The 24295-nt window shown below is 42.5% G+C and overlaps 1 protein-coding gene across 8 annotated transcripts in view; it reads right to left on the reverse strand.

The window, feature by feature from the left end:
* Positions 1–24295, reverse strand: part of SLC15A2 (solute carrier family 15 member 2) — an 82905-nt gene that overhangs the window by 43964 nt on the left and 14646 nt on the right. For 7 of the 8 annotated variants that reach the window (XM_077320478.1, XM_077320481.1, XM_077320479.1 and 4 more), the window contains 6 exons: positions 21263–21350; positions 18265–18406; positions 12409–12501; positions 11275–11374; positions 4767–4857; positions 1417–1494 (listed from right to left, as the gene is read on the reverse strand). In XM_077320478.1, coding sequence (XP_077176593.1) covers positions 1417–1494; positions 4767–4857; positions 11275–11374; positions 12409–12501; positions 18265–18406; positions 21263–21350 — 592 coding nt within the window. Of the gene's footprint in view, positions 1–1416; positions 1495–4766; positions 4858–11274; positions 11375–12408; positions 12502–13892; positions 13997–18264; positions 18407–21262; positions 21351–24295 lie in introns of those variants that run through there. The other variant, XM_077320485.1, reaches the window with a different exon arrangement.

Consider the following 24295-nt stretch of genomic DNA (forward strand, 5'->3'; position numbering starts at 1 on the left):
GCCTATATCGTTGTACTTGTAGTTTAAACCCATTACTGCGTGTCCTTTCCTCTGCAGCCAACGGAAACAGCATCCTGCCCTCCTCCAAGTGACAACTTTTCAAATACTTAAAGAGGGCTATCATGTCCCCTCTCAACCTCTTTTTCTCCAGGCTCAACCTATCTTCATAGGGCTTCTATAAGATTTGCGTTCCATGGGTGTCATCATATTAAGAAGAAAATGAGTGTGAAATACTTTGTAAGTGCTCTTTGAAACTCCTTTTTTTCGTGTACATCTTTGATCTTCTACCTATCCAGCTAATATTTCTCTGCTTAGGGAAAGGTATAGCTCCATCACAGAGTAAGCTGCCCTGAGCCTGTATTCAGGGAGGGGCAGCTAATAAATCTAAACAACAGCAACAAGCTGGTTCAACAGCAACAAGCTGGTAACCACAGTTGAGTTTCGTGGGCAGGGGAGAAGTACAAAAAGATAATGGGATATGGAAGGGTTTGTGTGAATTCACAGCATTATGGAACATTCAGGATTAAACAGCAACTGCGCAGGTAGTTCTAAAAGCAAGGTTGTCTCAAATGATATTGCTGTCCACATGGGAAATTAAAGTTGCACCTTGTTACATATGGGTTTGGAAGTGGAATGGAATGTATTCCCTCTTCCAGATGTTTCCCAATTTAGTCTATTTCCTCTGTTATATAAGTGACCAAACAGGAGAATAAGCAGCAGTTTGGAAAGCATGGCAGGAGGGGCAGATGCAACCTGTCCTAGACACTATTGTGCAAAGTTTCTGAGGTAGGAAGTAGCCCTTGAGAATTTTTCAGAGTAACCTGGTTCAGATACTCAAGGCAGTTGCTCTGTGCAGCTGACTCTGTTGATGAACATTTATCATGTTTACCTCTTTAAGCATCTCATACTAAACAGATCATTCATTGAGGAGTATTCACAAGTGACCTCAAATACCAGTTCCCCACCCTTGCCCTTCTAAATGATAATCTTGCAAGCTGTAGTTGTTTGATCTAGGCTAGAGAATCTCAAAAACAGAATTCTTAGCATACTAACCCAAATTAAAATCTTCAAGATTCTTCGTGGGAAACCATGTCTACTGGTATAAAACTAATACAAGTTTATAACATAGATTACTTTATAGATGCTTCATAACAGTTGGCAGATGGATTTGCTTAACCCAAGCTCTGCCAATAGTCCCTGGACAGAGAGCTGCCAAATCATTAATTGTCTTGGTCAAATCTAGGAATGTTGTAGTAGTAACAATTGGGTGTGAATCAAATATTAAAGACTGTGTAAATTGTTATATTGTTTGTGCTGTGACCATTACAATAAATTTAATGTACTTCAGGAAATATTAGATTGCCAAGTGATAGATGGTAACACTGTCGATGGTGCATTCCTGCACTGAGTACTTACCAAGAGCTACAACCATCAGAATAGCAGGAACTCCAAAAGCCAGAGCATAGCAATCTCCTCCAAAGCACTTCACATCTCCTAAGGCAGTGAGAAAGAGGACTCGATTTCAGATTTGTGTTCCACCACTTTCATCCTTTACCATAATTAACTCCCTCCAACTCAGGTCATAACCTTCTATTTTCTACTGGATTTGCATGCATCAAATAAGTTACACAAACACCGGTGTAGATACAGATCTGGAAATACCATGTCTAGGTTCAGATACATTTAAAAAGTTTTCAAGTTGGGGCATTACAAGGATGTATGGAATAATTCAGAAAACTAGTTTGACACAAATCCATCGCTATTCAATGTGCTGATTTCAACCTTGGGAAACCTGTTATGCCGATCTGCAGAATGTTATGGTCTGTTTGACCTGGATGGGTTCCATTGATAACACTGATACAGTTCTAGCTGATGTTCTGAAGCAATCACACAGATGCACCACTGTATAAATATGCCACACTGGAAAAAGCCAGTGTTGGTCTGGTCACTGCCTGCTTTATCTTCTATAAGACAGACAATAGCCAGAAAACACAGTCTGAAAGCAAAGCATCAACAATCCTTCATGTGAATAATCTGGCACCTTGCATCAAGCGGGATTTCAAACCATTGCCTTTACCAGAGTAATTATGTTACTAAAACAATCAGTCAGTGAACAGATAAAGGAGTTGGGTAAGTGATGTGTTACCATGTTGGAATATCTAGCTTCCAGTTCAGTAGCACCTTAAAGACCAACACAATTTTGGGGATATAAGCTTTTGAGAGTCAAAGTTCCCTTGGACTTGAATCTAGTTGTTCTACTGCAAGCCAATACAGCCACCCTCTGAAACTATCAGAATATGTCACCCTCTATGTCAAATCTTTTAGGCAGGGACATTTCCGGGTTTGGACAGAGCCCCTCTCCCCTTTCTCTACCATCAAGTGCCGCTCCTACCCTTCCTTTCCTGCCCATACCATATACCCTGCACCTGCCTGTGTGCTCTGCCCTTGCCTGCTCATGACCCTACCCATGCTCACACTTTCAGTCACCTGTACACCCTTTCCTCATCAGTACATGGAGGGATGTGTAAGTGGACTGTTACTGCTGCTACCATAAGGAGCATCACTTGTACCACCTACATGCTCTTCCCTGGTGGAGATGGGCCCCAGGCAGCCTGGAGTACAAGGCAGGGAGCATTTGCAAGCAAGTGGGTAGGGGAAAGATAGGCAGGTAGGTGGTATGGAAAGTGTGTAGGTAGGGGGCTATGGCAGAAGGCCTTGCAAAAATCTCTGGGCCCTAGCAGATGCCCTGCTGTGGGGTAGACGGGTGCTGGCCTTACCCTTAGGTGTGTAAATTAATGGTTTCAGTGATCTGGCCTCCAAAAAAAAAGACAACATAGCATTTACTCCAGAATCCCTCCACATTATCTTTGCTCTGTTTATGGGAGTGGGTATAAACTTCAACTTGGGAATATCTAGCTGCAAATATTCTTAGTAGAAATATTTACAAAACTGGGATTTAACAACCACCACACTGTCCATTAGAAAACAGGAACAAATGAAAACACACATTCTTATATGGTTGAACAACCAATGGGATAAAAATTCTGATAAAATATTGATTGTTTTCACTGTGTTACATCCTTCTATCAGCTTCAGAACTCTGACTTGATGTGTGTGCACAATATTGTGTCACTTTGTTTGCAGTGGGATTAGGTGAACTTTGGCTGTCCAGGAAGTAAGACGTTGGTTTGTGACTATATAATTTCTGATTATATTATTTATATTATTATAATAATTATATTATTATTATTTCTGACGCATGATGCCGCTCGGGATGTTGGATTTCTCAGCACAGTTGCCATGCAGGTCACACAAAAATGTGACCAAGAGTTTAAGGAAATGGAATGTTTGCTCTCATAAAAATGAATGCTAAGAGAGCAAATCCCCACTACACTCCACCCCATGCCACAATATTTGGCTAAGCAGTGACCTGTGTGGAACCACAAAGCTTTACAGAAACTGGAGTTTCACCCAGTGTCAAAATGTAGTAGGTGACAGCAGCTTGCCATTGTTAACTCTGGTAAACAAGTTTAATTTCAGCCTTTTTACTACAAAGATAGCAGCAAGGAGATCTTCATACCTAACCACATCAGTCATAATGAACAGATTTTCAACTGTACAAGTACAAAATAAAAGAGAACAACCTTTGTGTGACAGAAAGACTTATGATACTGTCATCTGAAAAGCAAACCCAGGGAATGATTATTTTGGGGCACATGTATTGTGCCTACATGTAGAGAGAGTCTCATCCAAAACCTGCCTTCCATTCTCAGATTACACAGGGGCTCAGCATGCTAGACCATTACGGGGTACAAGAGGTCTATATGTATCCTGCCCTCCTCCTGTCAAGGAATGGATACTCTGAGCTCAAGATTCTTGACCAACTGGATGGGGAAAGTTGTGGGGGGCCTCCTTTTCACAAGCTTCCATCTGTCAGACTGTTCTGGTGCAATATCTTCATATGTCCTTTGATGGTGTTTAAATGACAAGAAGAGTGAGTCAAGAAACCTCTGGCATGCAATGAGGATTAGTTCATGTATATGCGCTGTGCCTGCATGGGGCAAGATTGGGCCCACTTTGGACAGTGTTACCGATTTTGAACATCTGCTGAGCATTCTGAATAGCAAGGTCAACAAGGCCAAATCACAACATCCTAGAGCAGCTTTCTCAGCCAGTGTTTCATGAAGCCCTGGGGTTTCTTGATGGCCCTGGAAGGGTTTCCTGAATGACTGGGAATTAATTTCTTTTTAATATATTTCTTAAATTTGTCAAAAATTTATTGGGTGATATGACCATAAATGGTCATGTCAACCCACTCCCATTGATCGGCCTGGATATGGTAGGAAGGGTAGGGCCCCAGGGTGGGCATGTACACAGGTGTCCCATCCATATTCTGCATGATCACACCATTTCTGGGAGTTCTCAAAGACTGAAGAATGTTTCAGGGGTTTCTCAATGGTAAAAAAGTTGAGAAAGGCTGTCCTAGAAGTTCCAAAGGAGCATGTAATATCCTTCATTCAGAAGCTAGGAAGATAAATTAGCTAAGGCAAAATAGTCATGGTGCAGCCAATTCCCATAACTGAAGTCCACCAGACCTTTAAAACCAACAAGATTTACAGGGTTTAAGCTTTTGTGAGGCAAAGCACTCTTTGTTAGAGAGCTTTAAGGTGCAACTGGACTTGAATTTTGAATCTTGCTCTGCTACGGGAGACCAACATGGCTGTGCCTGAAACTAATTTCCATAGTTGTTCAAAATCAAGACTAACCTCTCAGCAAAGGAGTAATGAAAGTGGAGAGCAAGCTTCCTGCATTAATTGATAGGTAGAAGATAGAGAAGAACTTGCTCCTTTCCTGAGCCTAAAATGAAACAAGAGCACATAAACACCACAAATTTTAAACAAACCTGGCATCAGATTTGCACAAAGGCCTCTCTCAGTTCATTGCTGGGAATCATACATTCATCCTGACATCAAAGAATATACAAGGATAAAATAAAGACAAGATGGCAGTCCTTTACCTCTCCCATCTATATGGATGTATACCTAATTGGAAGAAAAGTTTCCCTTCTACTTTTGTACTGAAAAGGAGGGGGTGCAGTTTTCAAAAAGATATTCAGAATAAACCTTATAATTTAGTCCCAATGTAGCATCAACCAATCCAACTTGGCAGGACTTGAAAGCTCATCATGTCTAGACAAGATTCTCGGCAAAACATACTTAGGAAAAGTAAAATAGAAAAGAGTGGGAGAAGTTAGCCAAGTGAGAAGTCCTCATTGGGAAGACAGTAATTATACTTTAGTCATTACATTCACTTGGTAACATTATCCCATTTAATGCAAGGGAACATAGTTCTGAATGCAAGAAATGATACCCTTTTAGGTGAATTCAAGATACCGTTAGGTTTGGCATGTTCTACGCAGGATCAAAGTAAGTGCTGTTACATATTGGCATCTGTCCTCAGCTTTTGGTTCCATGTCCTTTCATGTTCAGGGCCAGGTTTGCGCATGTCAGAATGTATAGATGGTTTGGCAGATATCTCTCGGAGCAGAGACTAAAGAAGCATTGGCATCCACTAAACCACCGCCTTCTTAGCTTATGCCTGCCCCTGCATAGTAACCCTGTACTTCCTTGGTGGTCTGCCATCTAAATACGTCCCTGGTTGACTTTGCTTAGCTTCTAAGAGATGATGAGGTAAGACTAACCAATTTAGCTTCTGTTAGAGGGGAATACAATCACCTGGGACAGAACAGAAGTATGGCTTTGCTGGATTCTCTACACAAAGCCCATGACTATCCATTAGCTCAGTTACAAAATGGAAACATTGCCCCAAATATGGCCATGATTAGTATTCTGAATATAGCAAATATAATTTTGTTCAGTTACACTTGACACTTGCATCATTAATAACATAAGCAAAAGGACACAAAACAAAAATGTATGGACAGTTTTGAAAAAGGTTGTTTGCCATAATTCCCTTAACAATAGTGGTGCCCCACCAGAACCTGCACATGAAACATCCCCCAAAGACTAGCTTTGTGTGCCTCACTATGTGCCTGTATTGTTGGAGGCTTTGATAGCTGACCATAAGTCTTCTGGAAGCCCCTGGCAGATTTCAATTCACTGCTGACATCTTACATCTGCCTCTGGAATGACTGCCAAAAATCAAGGCAAAGTGCTATTTGGAATTATGGAGAGTGGGTCTCCTTTGGCAAGTATGATTGAGCTGAATGGTAGAAGTGATTGGGGAGTTTAAAGCAGTTTTGTGTCATCCCCACATTAGTCTGTAAGCCAGACCAGATTGATGAACTTCCTTCTTCCAAATCAGTACCTCATTTGGTGGAATCCAAGAACAGAAGCATTTTCTAGCCAATTTATGTTAGCAATATACAACACTGGTGAAAAGGAAGGTAAAGGTAAAGGTAAAGGTATCCCCCGTGCAAGCACCAGGTCATGTCTGACCCCTGGGGTGACGCCCTCTAGCGTTTTCATGGCAGACTCGATACAGGGTGATTTGCCAGTGCCTTCCCCAGTCATTACCGTTTACCCCCCAGCAAGCTGGGTACTCATTTTACCGACCTCGGAAGGATGGAAGGCTGAGTCAACCTTGAGCCGGCTGCTGGGATCAAACTCCCAACCTCATGGGCAGAGCTTTCAAACTGCATGACTGCTGCCTTACCACTCTGCGCCACAAGAGGCTCTTGTGAAAAGGAAGGTACTCCAGTGATATAAAACATAGAGGTAGGCACCAAGGAATCATTCTGCCATGCTTTGCAGAAGCATCTTATATGGCCTCTGGCACACATGTCAGACCATGATGGTAGTTGGAGAGGTCTGAGAGGTTTTTTGTTGTTGTTGTTAATTTACTTGGTAGCCACTATACATGGGAGATAGTAAAAAGCCAGGCATCATCCATGAGTTGTTGGCTCACCGCCTCACTGGAGCCGGGATTAGGGCTGGTCTACAATGGCTGGTCTCCTTTTTCTGGAATCGGTCACAGGGGGTTGTTGTGGGGGATGAGTTATCCAATCCTGTGGGGCTCCCTTGTGGGTTCCATAGGGGGTGTTCTCTCCCCCACATTGTTTAACATCTACATGCACTCTCTAGCCGAGCTGGCCTGGAGCTATGGGCTGGGCTGTCACCAATATGCGGATGACACCCAGCTCTATCTCCTGATCAATGGCTGGCTGAAATCCATTTTCCAGATATTTGGAAGCAGTAGCTGGATGGCTCAGGCAGAGCGAGGACCTGTGGCTGGGGAAACAAGGGCAGGACCAGGAAGCGTGCCTCCCATGCCTGTATGGGGTGTAGTTGACACCTGCACCCACTGCCGGGAATTTGGGGGTGATCTTCGATGCCTCCCTTTCCATGGAGGCTCAGGTCACACAGGTAGCCCAATCTGTGCCAAGCACGGCTACTAGAACCCTACCTGTCCTCTGATCAGCTGGCCACAGGTCCTCGTCACTTCTAGGATAATTACTGTAACTCACTCTATGCGGGCCTACCCTTAGCTTTGAGGTGGAAATTACAGCTGGTACAAAATGTGGCTGCAAGGATCCTCACTAGTACATCTTGGAGGACCCATATTCAGCTAGTGTTATGTCATCTGCACTGGTTACCAGCCTGTTTCTGGATCAAGTTTAAAGTATTGGTTTTAGCCTTTAAGGCTATATACCCCTTGGGTCCTGTGTGTCTGCGGGACCACTTGTCTGCCTATGGCCCCCACAGGTCACTCTGCTCTGCAGGTATGAACTTGCTGGTCATCTCGGGCCCCCGGGACATTCAACTGGCCTCAACCAGGGTCTTTTTTGCCTTGGCCCCAGCCTGGTGGAATGAGCTCCCAGAAGAGCTAAGGGCCCTGCCGGAATTATCAACTTTCCGCAGGGCCTGCAAGACGGAGCTCTTCCGCCAGGCATATAGTTGAGGCCAGGCTGAGGTCCCGGAGTTACTATCAGTGGATCCTCTAGAATCAGTGAGATCAGGACCCTCACTCCTAATGAAAGAGCTCCTGACTGCAGCTGGACAGGGGATGGAAGATGGGGAGTTAACTCCAATGAATAACCATCTTTTAATGTATTGAGAGGTTTTATGGGTTGGGTTGTTTTCTTCTTTTATTGTAAACCTCCACAAGTCTTTGAGAGCGGTGGTATATAAATTTAAATATAAATAAATCAAATGCTCCTAACACGCCACCACCAGAAGTCATCCTTGTGGAAACCTCTTACATAGAAACACCAATGGCATCCATGGATGCTTTCATACATTTTTAATTATCCCCATCTAGTTTACTACTAGAAGGAGTGAAACAACAACTGTGGGCACATGCACAATCATGGAAATCCCATCTGGCACTCCAAAATCTTCCCCTCTGGGATTCTCTAAGTTTTTATGGGCTTGAAAGAGTTGATTCCCCATACTTTCATGCAGTTGCTCCAGCCTGGTGCCAGTCTCTTCCAGTGCCATACCCAAGTAGCTTCAGATGTGGCAGAATTTTTAAAAACCAAGGAGGAGAAAGATGAAAGAAGGCAGCATAGAACAGGACATGAGACTTTGGCTGGAGGAAGGAAGTGGAGAGGATATAAAAAGGACTAGAAGAGAGGGTGGTGGAGGATAACATCAAGGAGGAGTAACCTGGAAGACAGGTTAGAGACAGCAAGGAGAATAAGTCTAGGTGGGAAGAAAGGGAGGAGAAAGAACAGAAAGCAGGATCCCAGCGGGGATCAAGAAGGTCTGAAGCAGCCAGTCACTGGGCACTCCAAGAATTCAGGACCCATCAGGGGTAAGCGTAAGAAGCAGAAAGACTTCTGGTGCAGAGGAATGGGGAAAGCACATATCACCGGCCTCAGTAAATAAGCCTTAAAACCCCAAGTTTGCTGGGGGTGAGATTGCCTTTGAACTGTCCAACATGAGGTAGGGACTGTTCAACATACTCCTGGCCATGAACCAACACAGGCAAAAAACATTGGGAAAAAATCTAAGGCTCAGATAAAATAACAAAAAGGAGATGATATGATACCCAATTTTACTTTTTGAACTGAAACATTTTTCAAATGAGGACTCCTTTTTTGCCTTCTGTGCAAGGAAGGAGAGGGAGGTCTCCACATGAAAATAGCAACAAGCCATGCGTTTCACAGCGCACTGGAACTCAAATCTGCTGTGGGTCTTGAACCTGGGGCCTGAAGGAGGGATTCAGGTTGTGTGAGCTACTGCCTAGCACCAGATTAAGGCCATACGTGACTTGGGTCCTACTTACCTGCGAGACCGTTTGGTTGCTTATGCCCCCCACAGGGCTCTCCGCTCTGCGGGTATGAATCTACTGACTGTCCTGGGCCTCGACCAGGTCCAGGGCCTTTTTGGTCCTGGCCCCAACCTGGTGGAATGAGCTCCCAGAGGAGATAAGGGCCCTGTAGGAAGTACCATCTTTCTGCAGGGCCTGTAAGACAGAGCTCTTCCACCAGGCATATGGTTGAGGCCAGGGCAGAGCCCGGGTTCCATCCAAGATCCCTAATCCATCGGCCAGTCTTTCTCTCCTCTCTCTCTTACAGGATTAACGCCCGACCTCTCTCTGAACAGGCGGGGAAAGTGGGGAAAGTTATAGAATAGTATGCCATCTTTTATTGTCATAATGGGGTATTTATGGGATTTTATGTGATTTTACTTTGATTTTATATTTTATTGTGAACCGCTGTGAGACCTTTTGGCGAATGGCGGTATATAAATCCAATTATAAATAAATAAATAAATAAATAAAGGAAAATTGTTATACATGAAAGAAACCCTCTTACCAGTAAGAGGGCAAAGCAGTAAAGTATGTGATATTGTTTATAAGATTTTTACATCCTATTTCCTTTTTAGAGCCAGTTTGGTGTAGTGGTTAGGAGTGCGGACTTCTAATCTGGCATGCCGGGTTCGATTCTGCGCTCCCCCACATACAACCAGCTGGGTGAACTTGGGCTCCCCACAGCACTGATAAAACTGTTCTGACCGGGCAGTGATATCAGGGCTCTCTCAGCCTCACCCACCCCACAGGGTGTCTGTTGTGGGGAGAGGAATGGGAAGGCGTCTGTAAGCCGCTTTGAGCCTCCTTCGGGTAGGGAAAAGCGGCATATAAGAACCAACTCTTCTTCTTTTTCTAGGTTGAGCAAGAGCAGCCTGCTGTTCCTCAGTCCAGTGGTAGATTGCCTCCTCTCCCCTCCCCTCCTTGGCAGGAGCTGGATCTGTCTGGCCTGACCCTTACTTGCATCTGAAGTCCATGCATCTTCCCATATGACAGATACATGAGTTAAGGAGACTCATATGCTTGCTTTTTAAAATTTCTGATAATATATAAATAGAAGGCTGGGGCAGAGGATCAAAGATAACTGACTTCAGAGACTGGCAAAACAAGGAGAGTAACTATTTCTGAATTCTGTCTTTAGTATTTGGATGTGAAACATTCACAGGCTGCTCAGCTTGGTTAACTATTGGCCCATAACAACCTCAAGAGAACTTCTCAGCCCAGCAAAGCAAAACTTAACCTCAGACAAGACAGCTGTGATTAACCAGCTGAAATTTGTAAGGCCTTTTTACATCAAGTACATTCTTGTTATTATAATCACACTCTAATTACTATTAATTAGAATATGATATAAACAATGACTAATTATTATTTTTCATAAATGTTGGGCTGATAGGGATGATGACAGCCCCCAAGCGCTGCTGCTGCTGCAAGATAAGTGATAGACGTTTCCTACATTCTTTATTATACAATTATACTTGTTCTTCCATTTTTGGCTTGATTGATTCTGATGTAATTCTGATAGTTCTCATCAGCGAATAAGAATCCCACTTCATATTTTTAATATTTTGTTCTTTTATTCATGTATTGATATTGTTTTCCAGTTTCTGGTAAAAATGTAAACCTCAGAGCGGATACGATATAGTTGCGTGGAAAACCAGCATCAAAATGCTGCTCTTCTAACTAATAATAGAGAGTTTCTTTGTTGTCTCCGCAGTTCAATTGCAAAGTCACAAACAACACATTTTCATTGCAATTGATTGTGCATTAAAACAAAACAAAACAGACAGCCCAGTTTCCAATTCCTGGGGTAGAAGCTTTTACTCATTGTTTTATGTATAATGTGCTTCCATGTCTGCCATAGACCATAGGCATGCATGGGACAAAGGAGGTTGATACTGTGTTAACTCTAAAGCAAAATAACAATACGGTGATTTTTTTACAAAAAAAAGAAAAAACAGGATTAAAACACTACATGGAGGAAATAAACTGAAGTCTTACATGCTCCTCTTCAAACTGGTCTCCACCGAAGGCTGACACGCAGGGTTTGATACCTCCCGTTCCAAGAGCAATGAGAGACAGGCCTGTCATTGAGAGAACCCTTCAAACAGGGATGAAAACCTCAGCACCACCGAATGACTTGGAGCAATAGCAGAGCCCCCTCCCTATCCTGGACACTAGGAACCTTTAAGTCATTCCCATTTATTGCTAGCAAGAGAACCACTGTTCTATGACAACCATGGCACAAAGTGCCTGAGCATAGGAAACACATGGCTAAAATCAGAGTACAGTGTGCTTCCTAAAATTAAGCGCCCCCCCCCCCCCCCCGTGTTGGATGCATCACCACTGTACAAGTACTTACAGGTGATCTGGAAGGTAAGTTTTTTATAACTTGCTTTTCTCCACACTAGCATCAATTTCTATTATGCTCATAATGGTAATCACACCCCCTGAGATGAATCCCTATCTCTACCCTTAGGGCAATATGCTTTGTGAATTGGGGTCATTTCCCCTGTCTCAGCTGGCAAATGAATTTGTATAGGCAGGAGAACTTTACCACATGGTAACCAATTCTGATACTCCAGTTCTGCAGAGGTTCCCGTGGGTGAACTGTTGCTACTTGCCTACATGTGCCTTCTGTTTTCCAAGTACAGGATATCATCTCACTGATCACAGAAAACACATTATAAAACTCCAATAAGACACTATTCCCCCTCCCCCACACACACATCTGCATTTGCAAACTAAACAAAATGTAATTTTATAGGAATATAAATGGCTGCTTAAACCTTTGGATCTGAACATAGATTCACTTGCGGCTCGTTTGTGAGCTGATTTCTGAAAAGCTGCCGCCTTCCCAGCAATTCCTTGCTTAAGACTCACTGAAATTAATTGGGGAGGGGGGAACAAAGCTGGGTGCATTGTATCCTCAGACTCAAGACAGCTGAATCTCTCTAACATAAGGCAGCTTTCAGTGCTTGGATGTCCAGACATGATAGGGATAAAAGCACATTGTCCCAAGGTAAAAAGACCTCACATAATGCTTATTATAATGTGCATTCAAATGCTCTCTAAATTAATACAATTAATAATCATGTTATCAAAATACTGCAGGCCTGTCTTACCACTACTTACACATGAACCATTTGGTTTCCCACCATTGGTATGGCCCCGATTGACTTGATCACATGCCCAATCACATACACAATGGAGAGATAAATGATTGTTCTGTAAAGGAAAAGAGAAAAAAGTCAGAAAACACTATCAGCTGAATGCAGAGTCTTGATTTATAATCCGAAAGCAGAATGTGTGTCTGTGTTTCCTGATAGGAAAGGTACAAGCATTTTTTTCATTTCCCAGTTTCCACCAGAAGTGTAATTCCTCTTTTTCCATCATTTCTCACAATGCAGTGGGAATGAAAGGTATGACTGAACAGAATGGTGAGACAATTCTGATGCACACAGTTACTACAGCTGCCATTGGCTGCTTCACCCCTCCCCTGCTTTTATGGTGGTTTCATGGGTCACCTGAATCATTCCTAATAAAAAGCAGAAGGGCCTGACTTTAATCATGCTTCAAAAAGTGTTTGATGGATTGTGTACTATTGTCATAGATGCAATTCAGACAATATTAAATTAACCTAAATGTCATTGAAAACAAAATACACAATAGCCTTATTACATGTTCAATTTCCCTGTGTCAAATAGGGTCAAATGGATCAAATAGGAGGGGTGCAGCTCAATGGTAGAACATCTGCTTGACATGCAGAAAGTTCCAGGTTCAAGTCCTAGCATCTCCAGTTCAAAGGATTAGGTGGTAGGTGATGTGGAAGATCTCTGCCTGAGACCGTGGAGAGATGCTGCCAGTCTAAGTAGACTCAAAGGGACCAACGGATGGATTCAGTATAAGGCAGCTTCATGCGTTCATGTGTATGGTATGTTCTGTGCCCATTTGAATCAAGGGACCAAGCCCTATGAAGATAGGTTGAGGGACTTGGGAATGTTCAGCCTGGAGAAAAGGAGGTTGAGAGGGGACATGATAGCCCTCTTTAAGTATTTGAAAGGTTGTCACTTGGAGGAGAGCAGGATGCTGTTTCTGTTGGCTGCAGAGGAGAGGACACGCAGTAATGGGTTTAAACTACAAATACAACGATATAGGCTAGATATCAGGAAAAAAATTTCACAGTCAGAGTAGTTCAGCAGTGGAATAGGCTGCCTAAGGAGGTGGTGAGCTCCCCCTCACTGGCAGTCTTCAAGCAAAGGTTGGATACACACTTTTCTTGGATGCTTTAGGATGCTGGGTTGAGCAGGGGGTTGGACTAGATGGCCTGTATGGCCCCTTCCAACTCGATGATTCTATGATTCGATGATTCTATGAATCAGGACCATGACATAAACAGCAGTGGTCAAACTGTGCCTCTCCAGATGTTCATGAACTACAGTTCCCATGAGCTGCTGCAAACATGGCTAATTGGCAAGGTCACATGGGAATTATAGTCCATGAACATTTGAGGAGCCACAGTTTGGCCACCCCTGGCATATGAGATGAGGAAGCTGAAGCCTTCCTTCCTAGCAATTTTTCAAATATGAAAATGCACCAAGTGATGCTATTTGACTCACTGGAGCAGTGGTTCTCAACCTGGGGGTCAACCTTTCGGAGGTTGAATGACCCTTTCACAGGGGTCGCGGCAGGGCAAGCAGCTTGGCCGGAGGGGGGGGGGTGCTGCCACTGTTGCCGCTCTTCCTGCAGGTGTCCGCGCTCAGCCACCAGTCACTCCAGCAGTGCCTCCAGCGCAGCACAGTCTCCCTCCATGTGCTCCAGGTGGTGGCGCAGCTTGGCGTGACAAGTGGCAGAACTGAACTGAGATTCCCCGGGAAAAAAACCATTTATATACAATCATGAACAATGGATCAGTTGGTCAGTTTTGGTTTAATTTCTGTGAAAGAATACTTGCATAATTTGATGGTTGGGGGTCACCACAACATGAGGAACTGTATTAAAGGGTCGCGGCATTAGGAAGGTTAAGAACCACTGCACTGGAGAAATGTAGATCTTTCCCATCAATACATGGAGATCCCTCAGGTAGGTGAATGTAATCTATAGTTAGACTTTCAAATGCCTCTAATGTTCTTTGAATTATACTCCAGCATTGCAGTATTGACTACTATCCCACACAGATAGTTTAAAGTTTTATGAGCAAAACACCAGCTTTTACCTGCAGAAATTGATTTATTCTGTTTGCTCTGACTGGGGCCGCCATGAGACAGGAGAAAAAAAAAACCCAACCCAATTGATTATGAGCAGAATAAATTAATATCAGAAATAAAATAAGGTCCTAACAATGCTATCTAATGTACATTACTTTTTATAAGAAAGTCACTATATTATTTTTCCTGCTCCGAGATGACTGAAATCAGCAAGATCCAGCTGCTTACTCACTTGTGTCATTCTTTTCAATAGGATTTGGTTTCACCCAACATTTTGTGGGTTGTTAAACCTTTATCAGACATTTTGACCATATACGGTCAAGACCCATACATATTTCTTTTTCTCTGTAACACTAGAAGTCACCCATTGATAGATTGAGGACAGGGAAGAGGAAGTTATTCTTCTTGAAAGGCATTATCAGTATGGGATTTTCTGACTCAGGTGTGGAGATGGGCACTAGTACTTACAGTTTTAAAAATTGAATTAGTCAAATGTAAGGAGAACTAGTTTGTCAACAGCTATTGACAGCCAGATAGGTCAGAGGCAGTATATCTCTGAAAACTGGTCGCTGTGTGGGATAACATCATTAGCCCAGTTTCTAGGTGCATAGGTCTTGGTTCTGAATTGGTGCTTTGAGGTTGTGTTCAAGTAGCAGAACAAATGGAAGTTGATGCCAGGCAAGACAGAGTTAATGCTGGTTGGGAAAGCTGACATTCTAGAGGGACTGAATCCATTTGTCCATGATGAAGTGATGTTGGCTTTTTTAGTGCAGGTTATTTGAAAAGCAGGTTTGCATGATGGCCAGAAATGCCTTCTAGCAGCTTCCTATGATCTACCAACTCTCTTGATGCTTAGACTCAGCTGATCTGACTTCACTGATCCATGCTTCTGTAACCTCACCGTTGGTTGGATTACTGTAACATGCTCTATGTGGGGCTGCCTTGAAGACTACCTGGAAACTGCAAGTGGTACAGGGATACAACCAGTCTGACTACTGTCAGGGCCTAGGTGTCAAGAATGTTGTCCATTTTGAAACAGCTACATTGGCTGTCAGTCTTTATCCACGTTTAATTCAAGGAACCTACATAAAGGATTGTCTTCTTCTACATATTCCTGTGTGCCAACTATGTTCATCAGGCAGTCATCTGTTGGCTATCCAACCACATAGTGTGTGGCTCTACTGGCTTCAAGAGGGGCTGCAAGGCCTGCCTGCTTGCCAGGGCTTTTTCAGGAGGTTGAAAGGCAGGCATCTTTCAGTGAGATTTGGTTTGCTATTTTATTTTTGGTTTTAACTGCAAATGTTTTCAGTTATTATTGCAAGCTGCCTTGAACTGCAAGGCAAGGCAGGATATAGATGTCTGAATAAATCCATTAATAAAATGTCTTCATGCCCAGATTATGGACTTCTCAGGGTCAAAAGGTTAGTCACCCCAATAAACTAGATGGTGGATCTTAATCTGATTCAGCAGGACTCTCCTTATGATCCTGATGATCTTCTAATAAAGGTACCGGTTTGTTACACAAGAACGCCAGTCTTTTGTTTTCTTCTTGTTTCACGACCATAATTTATTGTTTTGTAAGAAATAGTAAAATTAGTGTAGCAGTTACTACACAGTCATTGATATTTACAGTTGTTTTGAAGATGACATATTGTTGAAATACGTTGGGCGTCTTTTCAACTGCACCAGTTTGAGGTCTGCCTGTTTTTTCTTTTTTAAAACGAACAAAAGAAAATCCCCTTTGTTACCTCCTCCTAAGAGATGCAATATCTTCTTCCCTTCCTGCATGCACAAAATGTTTGGACGTACTGAATTGTACCAAACAATGCAATACCATTTTACCTAAAAACTGGATCACACAATTTATCACTACATAAAGGCAGCAATTTAACACAAAGGTTTCAATCCAGTTGGAACTATACTTGAACAAATATCTATAATCCTCTGACCTGATCCAGCTGCCAGACCTAGATTATGTAGCTTTCTAAAATCCCATCTATCAATTATTCAGAAAAAGAGCAGTTTTGGATTCAGTCACTTTCCATCATCAGTAAAAAAGCCACACTGTACCATTTCAGCACAGGACTGCCAACAGGCCTGTTAAAAATGCTTGTTCCTTTAATAGAAATTTAATATCCTGAAATGGGCAGCTGAAAGTTTATTTCACAAACAAAAGTAGAAACACCTAGCAAACAACATTCCATTAATCCTTTATTAAAGGAAATCATCTATTAAAGAAACCGTTTTTTGTTTTTTCTCTCCAGGCAGCTAGCAACCCTAATACCCTTTAATATTCCTACACATTAGGAGTCAAATGTGGTTTTGGTTTGGATCTTTAAGGCTCTTCACGATCTGGGACACACATCTCTGAGGGAGCGCTTGTCACCCTATCGCCCCCACAGGGCTCTGAACTCTGCAGGTCCCAACTTATTGATAATTCCTGGCCCTAGAGAAGTATGCCTGGCCTCGACTGTACAGTTTTTCCCCCTAATCTGAATTTCTTTACACTTATATTTGCTTACAGCAGCCTTTCTCTTTTACCATTGAGAAACCCCTGAAACATTTCTTCAGGCTTCAAGAAGTGGCACAATCAAGCAGAATACGGTTGGGAAAAATATTCGTGTACATGAACACCAAGGGCCTTGACCGTATATGGTCAAAATGTCTGATAAAGGTTTAACAAATTTAAATAATATATTGAAAATTAATTAACGCTTACCCATTCGGGAAACCCTTCCTAGGCTGTCAAGAAACCCCAGAGTTTCATGAAACCCCGGTTGAGAAAGCCTGGGGGTTTCTAAAGCTAAAGGACCATGTGCACACAGCCCTGAGCATTTATACCTTTCCAGGCCCATTAATGTCAATGGATTTAGAAGGATGGAACTCTGTTGAGGATAAGAGCAAAGTCTGAGTCCAGGGAGCACCAGTAAGACCAACAAAATTTTATTCAAGTTATAAGCTTTCATGTGCATGCAGACTTCTCCAAATACATGTAAATTGAAGTTACTGGTCCATACATAGAAGTCGAGGGTGAGCAGCAAATTAGCAAGGAGCAAACTGGGATAACAAGTTTAGTTTATATGGTCATCATTCCTTTGTGCTTAATTCCAGGGGAAAACATATTTAAAATGCTGTACTGTTGCATCCATGCTTGAGAGGAGACAGATGGAGCATAATAATAGTCTCAGTCCACCCCTCTCAGCTTCCCACAATTAAGGGAATCTGCCTATCAATCTCCATTTTTGATATATTTGTTTCCTTCACTATGTTCCCCCCAGAATTAAACATAAGCGAATAGTGATCACATAAGCTAAGCTTGTTACTCAAGTTTGCTCTTTGCATCTGTGAAATACCTTTATTATGCTGTATGGCAGCTTCCATTTCGATGTATCTGAAGAACTGTGCACTTGAATAAAAATGTGTTGCTCTTAAAGGTGCCACTGGACTCAAAGTTTTTTCTACTGTTTCAGACCAACATGGCTCCCCACTTAAATCTGTTTAGGATAGCACCGTTAAGCCCACTGATTTCAAGTCAATGACATACAAAAGTGCAGTATGATGAAAACAACTACGTAGAAATTTATGATGTCTAAATATAGCAAAGTACACTAGGTTGTGGGCTATACTCATGAAACACTTTACTATGACTCAATGGCAAACGAAGACAAACTTGTGAGAATGCTTTAAAACTAGCAATACTAGTTCATAAAATGGTAGAGGGAGCTGTAACTTCTGCTTAATGGCAAAAAGTCTATAGACATGAAGTAGTGCATTTCACTCTTACTTGTATTTTCCCAGCCAAGAGTCGGCAATAATTGCTCCGAAAACAGGTGTAAAGTAACACAAACTGGAGAAGGCATGGTACACTGAAGTGGATGTATTCTCATTCCAGTGGAGGAAGTAAAGGAAGTACAAAGTCAAAACAGCTGAGGTAGAGAGAGGGAGAGAGAGAAAGAGATTTGACTTGGGTCAATAATGTGTCCAGTTCAAAGTGTTGTGACACCACCAATAATATCACCTTCCAAGAAGTCTCCCATCCAGGCTCCGACTCAATCTAAGATTCACTTAGCTTCAAAGGGGTCATCATATTGTTCCACCATATTCTTACACCAAAAATTGTAGCAGATACAAACTGCAAGGGCCATTCCGCACAACTGACAATGTAGCTAAATGTAAGCGCTATCGTAAAGCGATATAATTAATAGTGACAGGCCTTGATAACACACACAGCCATTTCTAGCAGAAAAAAAGGCTCTCCCACTAGGGCTCTTTTCGTTATCCACAAGTTTCCGGTCTTGTCTGAATTGCTACAAACGAGACATAATTTGTGGCGTTTCTGCCAGCCTCTGGCCGTCAATCAAACTGAAGAGCCAATGAAATCAATATCCTAGTGCCACCAAAAAAACCTTTTCCCTTTAATTTTTTTTAAAAAACTGAAAATACAAGTGGCAACGAATATGTGTTTACTCATTGCTCCATAGAGAGCTGACTTTCGGTTTCTCTTCCCAAAACATTCCTTTATCGAACAAAACATGCCGCGCTCGCGTGTATTCGTTGATATGCGTTTCCATTAAATATATATATATATATATATTTTAGAGCAATGATTGTTGGTGACGGCGCTTGGAAAGTTTTAATACATTTGAAGAAGGGTGCTTTCTGTTTGGCACTGCTGCATTAGTTGTCCAGGAACTTCGGTTAAATAAGCTACGTGCTCGTGTATTCATTGCTATCAGTGGCTTGAAGGGGAAAAAAAGCCTTCCCCATCTCCTGGAAGCTTGGGGGTGGAAGTCAAGGAGGAACTTTCTTCCTACCGCTATATTGAGAACACATATGTCTTTTTCAGATGTGTTGCAGGTTGTTCTCAGGAGTCAAGTGGGTTTTTTTTAGGGGGAATCCACTTTTTATGATTCCCAAAAAAGCGCTACATCGAAGCGCTTTTTGCGGGAGTGTTGCAGGAGTGTTGTGGATTGTGTATGACGTTGTGCATAATGTTAAAAAAATAGCGTTTCACAACAGTTATACTTCAGCAACATTAACGCTGTGCAGAATGGTCCCAAGAATTTAGCTTTCACTAACTTGGAGCTGCCATGATGGAGTAGATTCCACTATACACACACACACACACACACACACACATGCATACAGCTGAACATGTGATACAACACCCTGTATGGTTTAGGACCAACACACCTGAAGGACTGCCTACTTCCTTATGAACCTGCCCATTCACCAACCTGCGTTGGGTGTCCCTGCCTTCTGAAGACTTCTTTGTTATGTTTGGTATTCAATCAGTGATCCCTCCTTCCTGCCCAATGTTTTAATCATTATTTTTTTGTTTACATGTACTTAAATTTGGTTTTTCATTCTTTTAATGATGTGTGTTTTTGTGTGAGTAGGTGAGTTGGTTTGAAATGGTTTTAAAATATGATTAGACTATGTAGCTGCTTTTTTAAAATTATTATTTAGCTGGATTTATAGATCCAGCCTTTATTAATTTCCAGAAGAATACATAAAATACATAAAATACTAAGGAACTGCTTTGATGGCCCATCCGGGAGCAGAAAAGAAGAGTATACACTATGTAAATAAAATAATAATAATACATTCAAACCCTATAGTTATCCAGGTACTGGTCCATGATTTCATTTGTAAAGTGAACACGTTAACTCTCTTACAAACAGATGTATGCATGTGCAGGCAGGATGTGTGTGCATTCATTGTAACACATAAATGGCCTGATAGTGCTGTTTTGATCAAGCAGTCCTGTCAGAATTCTCTCAGCCTCACCTACCTCACAGGGTGTCTGTTGCAGAGAGAGGAAGGGAAGACGATTGTAAGCCACTTTCAGACTCCTTCGGGCAGTGAAAAGTGATGTATAAAAACCAACTCTTCTTCTTAAGTCTTCCCATGGATAATGACTTTTTAAAAAGAAAAAGCTTCCCCTGATGAAAAAAAAAATCTTTGTTGTAGTTGAAGTAAGTTTTTCCTCTGTTGGTGGAAGGAAGACATATTTATCCTCCTACCCCATCCCATCCCTTTTACATCTATCTTTCTCCATGACCATGTAATACAGCTGTCATCTTTGTTAACAGTGTTCTGGTGTTGCTTCTACTACTGTCATAAATGGCAAGGGGTGGGATACAGGCAGGGGTATCCTTATAGCCCTTCAATCAGCCTAGCTAGCCTGTGAAAGATAGGTATGGAATTGATTCATTTGAACTCTGGTGTTGGAGAAGGCTTCTGCAGGTTCTATGGACAACAAAAGTCACGAACAAGGAAATACTACAGTGCATAAAGCCTGATTTATCACTGGTAGGCAAAATCATGAAACACCAGTTCACTTATTTTGGCCATATCATGGGATTCAACTCATTGGAGAAAGCAATCATACTAAGATTAGTCAGTGGGAAAAGGAAACCAGGCCAACAAAGAATGTGTTGGTCAGACACGATCAAAATGGACATCGGCCAAAACATTACACAACTAAAAGAAGCAGTGCAAGATTGGAAATCATGGCGGCAGTTGTGCCATGGAATCTCCAAGAGCTGACTGAATGGCTAACATCATCATCATCATCATGGGTGGAATTTAAGGCCATTCAAGATATTATGGCAAGTAACCATAGTAATAATAAGTAGCCATTAATATTTTTCTTAATAATTTCAAAAATGAATTCCCTTCCTCCAACTCTTACCTTGACTAAAGTCAAAACAGTTGCATGGGGAGATGAATTTTCCCCAGAAAAACTGGTGAAAAATGACCAAAGATATATCACGCACCTTTCAGGCCATAGTAGGAGAAGCGCTCACAAAATTCGTTCACCACAATGAAGGCAATGCTGAGAGGATAATTGGTGCCACACATTTTCTACAGGAAAAATAAACAGAAAGAGACCATGTCCTGTGAAAAACATTATAGATACAGCTGGCATAATGATGCACACAATCTAGAATTCCTTGGCTGAATACACACAAATAGATTTCAAATTCAGAACAGGACAGCTGGCCCTGAAGAAGAATCTCAAGGGAAATGCAAAGCTCAACATAACTAAGGATGCCCCTGAGACTGCCAAGAAACACAGTGAGTGAATGTCCAATGGAGGTGAATAAGCTTGAATGCATATTTTCCCTACATACGTTTCCCCTCTTTATATTGTCATAGATGTATCTATAGAAGCTTTGAAAATTATGCAGAAGTCCTAATACAGAAAATCCAAGTGTACATTATGATATATGAAGGTGGGGGGGAGGAGGTGAGACATCATCACAAATATTTAATTAGAGAAGCTTTGTGCGTGCATTAGAAGACTGTTGAATCAGAGTGATCAATGTATGCTGTTTTCCAGAAAGTTCCTTTTATTTCACCAAGCTCCCAGCTCTTCTAATCCAAATACAGGTCAACGTGTGTGTAGTACATATTTAGCTCCCTCTTTTGTATGTTGTTTTCACATCCACAAACTGCTCCATGAGGTGGCTGTTGTCTCTGTTGGGAAATCTGCGTGTCGAGGAATGGGAAGGTGACTGTAAGCCGCTTTGAGCCTCCTTCGGGTAGCGGCATATAAGAACCAACTCTTCTTCTTCTTCTTCTAATAAATGTGATTTTTGTAATGGAGCCAGTAGAGGTTCCATGGGATAGCTTGCAGGCGTAATAGGGAGAAGGAAACTGGTCACGGATTTATTAATTACAGATCAAGGAGCATTGCAATGGCATGGGGCTGTATAACAACATCGGGAAATCCACTTGCTGTCTGATGAGTCCAAACTCCTCCAGCCCACCTGCTGGGGAGCAGTAGGAATTGTGATTACCACATGGGAGGTTGCCACGGAATGGTTCCCCCTGCCTCCGGATGGTAAGCCTGCAAACAGCCTCTGAAGTGGGGATGCCACATAATGGCTCAACCCCCTAATACCTCTTAAGGGAGTCCCCAAATGAGTGAGGTAGGCATGCAGGCCTGTCCCCCCGCCCCGAAAAAGGATCTGTTACAATGCCCAAACTGCTGAAAAATGTGACAAGATACAACCTTTGAAACTGCAAAAAAAAAAACCCAAAAATGAAAAAAAGGGAGGGAAGGAGGGAGACCAAATTAAAAACCACCCTGGGTGCTTTGAGAGCCAGCTTGGTAATGGTTACGAGCAACAGCCACTAATTTGGAGAACCAGATTTGATTCCCCACTCCTCCTCCATCTACTCCCAGCCGGGTGACCTTGGGCCAGTCACAGATCTCTCAGAGCTTTCTCAGCCTCACTTACATGACAGGGTGTCTGCTGTGGGGATAGGAAGGGAAGGCAATTGTAAGCTGCTTTGAGACTCCTTCTTCCCAGCAATGTAGCCCCCTGCATCAGAGCATGCCTTAAGTGGACCGGTCCACCTGCTGATGTGGGTAGCTCTCCCAGTCCAGGCAGCAATTGTGGTCAGTGGTAAATCCTGGCCAGTGTTTGTGGATGTGAAAACAGCGTGTGCTTGTTCGAGGCTAAGGACATTTCTCCCTGAATGCTGTGGTCACAAACAGACACAGACGGTATATATCTGGGAGGCACAGAACTCCCGCCACACATGTGATAGATAGGACATGTGCTGTTTCTCAACAAACATGAGTACTTTGCAATATGTAGATGCAGTTTGCCATTCTAATAGAGAAAAAGAGGGAAAACAAAATGGCAATTTCAGAGCTAGGACTCAGGTTTCCAAGCCTGAAACTATGAGACTTGACTACGTGACTGAAAAACAAACTGACACGAATATTTCTTTCAGAGCATTATGCCAATAAAGGTATTCTCTCTCTCTCTCTCTCTCTCTCTCTCTCTCTCTCTCTCTCTCTCTCTCTCTCTCTCTTTCTCTCTCTCTCTCTCTCAGAGCCAAGCCTCTTGTTCTCAATTTTGTGAAGCTTCACTGTACAACAAGGAAACAATGCTCACTGGCAGATGTCCCAGAGTACTGTTGCATCATCATGGTGTTATCCCAATATATAAAGGAACATAAGCCCATCTGACAGTGGAAAGGAAATCCAGAGCTCTTATCATGGGTGTGACAGCAACCAACCGTGCCTCTCGAGATGAATTTAAGGTCCACATTTTAAACCCCTAATACCAGGTCCAGTTCATCCATGTAGCACTTGTAGTACATGTGATGGGCCTGCACTTCCAGGACCCCACATGGTGCCTCCCCCCCCCCATGGATAAGGGCCGTAGCCTCCCTCCTTTTCCCTCCTTAAGGACACTCAGAGTGACACCACTTTCCACTTGGGGGGATCCCTCTGTCCCCACTCTGGCTGCTGTCACCATAATTGTACTCTGCTAGGGCCCTGCGAATCCTTCAACTGGCTCTGGTGTTATGGGCCCCATGAATTCTTAAATCACTCTTGCTTAATACTGAAAACAGGCACCCACCTCACTGAGACTTGCACTTTCTCAAAATGATATTGTATTGGTATGTAAAAGAGAATACTCTCCAGGAAACATGTGTGTTCTCTTCCAAGGAAGGGCTTACTTTATTGAGTGCATGCAATCATACTGTTAAAATGAATGCAATATAATATAATCAAACTGAACGATCAAGCATTAATTCATTCTGTATCATGCTTGGGCTCATTTTCTCATTATTGCAGGAAACAATTATCTTCTTTCAGTGAACAATTATCCTCTCACCAAATAGAGGGCTTCTGTCTAGCATCGCTAAATGCATTGTACACCTATAAAGCTAAGCAACATGCGATGCTCAGTTGCACATTGTTCATCCCTTTTGTTTTTGTTGTACAAAATGTCACTGCAGAGGCTGAAAAATAAAGCAGAAGACCAGCACATGGGGGAAGGGGT

This window comes from Paroedura picta, chromosome 2 (genome assembly GCF_049243985.1).
Source record: "Paroedura picta isolate Pp20150507F chromosome 2, Ppicta_v3.0, whole genome shotgun sequence".
Classification (NCBI taxonomy): domain Eukaryota; kingdom Metazoa; phylum Chordata; class Lepidosauria; order Squamata; family Gekkonidae; genus Paroedura; species Paroedura picta.